Here is a 2,735-nt window from a genome sequence, read left to right as displayed (position 1 = left end):
GAGTCTTGTGAAATCGGGCTGCTGCTGCATGCCATGCATGCCAAAATTGACATGGAAAAGGCTTCTCTCCAGTGCTGTCGCTCGCTCTTAAAATGTACCCTGTGCAAACACAGCAAAACACAGCTGGTTCCTCTGCAGCATTTGCTCTAATAATGTTTTCCATGGTGTTTTGGTCTCCTGCTTTCTTATAACCAAATAACTCATCCAAACAACGTGGTGAGCTTTCCAGCATCACGATAGCTTGAAATTCTCAGCAAAGAGTAGAAGCATTCATAAAAGTCAGACTTGATGTATTTTTAAAATCAAAACTTCTATTTTTTTAACAAGCACAGTTCTTTCTGTAACTTTAGACACCAATTTTGCTCTTTTGATTGAAAACCAGGCTAATCTAAATATTTTGAAGCATTCATCAGAGGAAGGGGAAAACCTTACTTCTTCTACCCCTCCAGTGTTACCTTTTTTCTTGCAGAAGCAAATTCCACAGTATTCCTTTTGTATTCACACTGTTCATTTGTCTAAAGCAGGTATCAACGGAGTCTAAAAAACAAAAGCATGCAATACTGCTGGTGGCATTGTGAGAGCAATAGCGACGGGCTTCACATCACCCTAGAGGTGACTTTTCAAATCACCTTTCAAGTCCGGCCCAAAACAGGACCTTCTGCTCTCCCATATGGATCATTTTAGAATGAATGTGCAGTTTAAACAGTTTAACTGCAATGACTAATTTCTACCATCACAAGTGTCTTTGAGTCCATTTAAAAAACGTATTTATTTATTTACTTGAAGAAATATTGTTTGGAGGGAACAGAGCTATTCCTTTATCTCTGGTAAATGAAAAGGCCCTGTAGATTGATATGAGCAGTGGGGCTGAAGGGCTCACCCTCCCTCATCACTGAGAAGTGGCAGAACCCATCCTCTCCTTTCTGTGACCAGGGGTTTAAATACTGGGATGTCCCCACCACTGCCCATAACAAGTGAGCCAGGAAAAAGTCACAGCTTTCTGTGAAGGACTGAACTGAGAGGAAGCCAAGAGAAAGGACCAAGCCTCTGGGAGTAGCTGGGGATTTTGCTCCGAGGTGCGTCCCAGCCTGGCACATGTGGCAGCTCAAAGAGGCTCTTATCACGGCTGCTCGCTCTTGCTGTCTTCAAAGTACGTGGTAATGGCCCAGGCGTCTGGCAGTGCAAATAACCAACCCCAACTTTTTCCACCTACGCACGAACCTTGGGACAGTGGTGCTTGAAGGAGTAAGCACTGACGAATGCAAAAACGGTGCTCCTCTTCCGGCAGATACCTGTGTTTCCTTGGCTCTGCTCTGATTTTTTGAGGTCCTGCCACATATAAAGAGGAGCCAGAGCAGCCCTTGGATCAGTCCTTTCTCCAGGCATCAGAGGCAGTTATAGAAGCAAGGTGCTCAATGCGCTGGGCAGACCTGCTTGTCCTTCTCCCTGCAGCCCCATACCGACTGGCGGCTTTCCCCTTTGCTGCTCTTTTCCATCACCTCTGTGCTTTCGGACACGTCTCTCTGACTGCCCGGTACGTAGTCATCACCCTTGCTGCCACGCTGAGGGCAAGTCATGCCTGCGGATGCTTTCTGGGGGCTCTCCTTGCCAGAGGTGCAGCGGGATCTGAGGCAGTAAGTCCCCACTGACTTGGGTAGGGACGTTCAGATGGGTAGGGACTCAGGTAGGGCTTGGACGTGAGCTGTCTCCAGTCCCCACTCTCTGCAGTGGGGCCAGATCGAGGATGTTAAGGATGAAACAAGCCAGACACTCTGTTGTAAGAGATGGGTTTAGGGGTGTACCACGATGAGCAAATGGGCAAGGGGAGCATGGCAGGGAATGGGGACTTTCTGTGCTGTGACTAGGATGGGGGCCAGGCAAGGCCTGCAGTATCTGGCCCAGTCCCTCCACCATTTCTGCTTCCCATCCCTGCTGGCAGCCACAATGGCCCTGGTGATCCCTCAGCCCCGCGAGAGGCCAAGCAGCAGAATACAGGGGGACTGTGGAGGCTGCAGGGCCCATACTAAGCCCCACTATCAACAGTCTGGCAGGAGTTTCATGCCCCTTTTTCCCCAAAAGGCAGCCAAAAGGCATCTGCTCTTTTCTAGGTACATATTCCTCCTCATTGGAGGATGTCTCCTTGCCGGCATAGCCATGGGCAGCTACGCTGTGTTGTTCTTCATCCCTGCCGCTGGCTCTGTGCTCATCCTCCTCTCCATCAGCCCAGCTCGTGCCCACACCTGGGTCTTCACCCTCCAGATGTCCTGGCAGACACTCTGCCACCTCGGTCTGAGCAACCAGGAGCTGGACCCACAGGATGCCAGGTAACCTCCCAGCTCCGCTTCCTTCCCATTCCTCCCCTCGGCAGGCTGGGAGGCCTCACAGCCCCCTCGAGTGCCCTCTCCTTCCAGGCCAGCCGTTGCCCTCTCTGCCATCATGCTGCTCACCCAGAAGGCTACATCTCTAGCCCTGGATGTCCATGAAGGGATCATGCCGCTCCAGCTGGGCCAGGGGTGGCTTTTGCAGCGTGCGCTGCCCCTCTGCAGCTACCTGATCTTCTTCCCAGCACTCCTCGGAGGTCCCCTGTGCTCCTTCCACAGGTTTCAGGCTCAGGCCGAGTCCTGCGGAGCTCTCCCCAGCCCTCTGTGGGCCACGGCCCGGCGGTGCCTCTGCGCGCTGGCCCTGCACGGGCTGCGCCTGGGGCTGCTGAGAGGGCTGTCCGGCAGGCAGGGCTG

The 2,735-nt window shown here is 52.4% G+C and overlaps 1 protein-coding gene across 1 annotated transcript; it reads left to right on the top strand.

Moving 5' to 3' along the window:
* Positions 1-1,415: 1,415 nt before the first annotated feature.
* LOC104510246 (ghrelin O-acyltransferase-like) lies at positions 1,416-2,726 on the top strand (the record flags this gene model as incomplete). The annotated part of the gene is made up of 3 exons (XM_010152428.1): positions 1,416-1,534; positions 2,109-2,324; positions 2,412-2,726. Coding segments are annotated over exons 1-3 (650 nt in total), but the record flags the coding sequence as incomplete, so codon positions are not given.
* Positions 2,727-2,735: the final 9 nt, after the last annotated feature.

This window comes from Eurypyga helias, unplaced genomic scaffold (genome assembly GCF_000690775.1).
Source record: "Eurypyga helias isolate BGI_N326 unplaced genomic scaffold, ASM69077v1 scaffold31105, whole genome shotgun sequence".
Taxonomy (NCBI): domain Eukaryota; kingdom Metazoa; phylum Chordata; class Aves; order Eurypygiformes; family Eurypygidae; genus Eurypyga; species Eurypyga helias.
The sequence above is the reverse complement of the archived record's forward strand: the minus strand, read 5'-3'. Positions and strand labels throughout refer to the sequence as shown.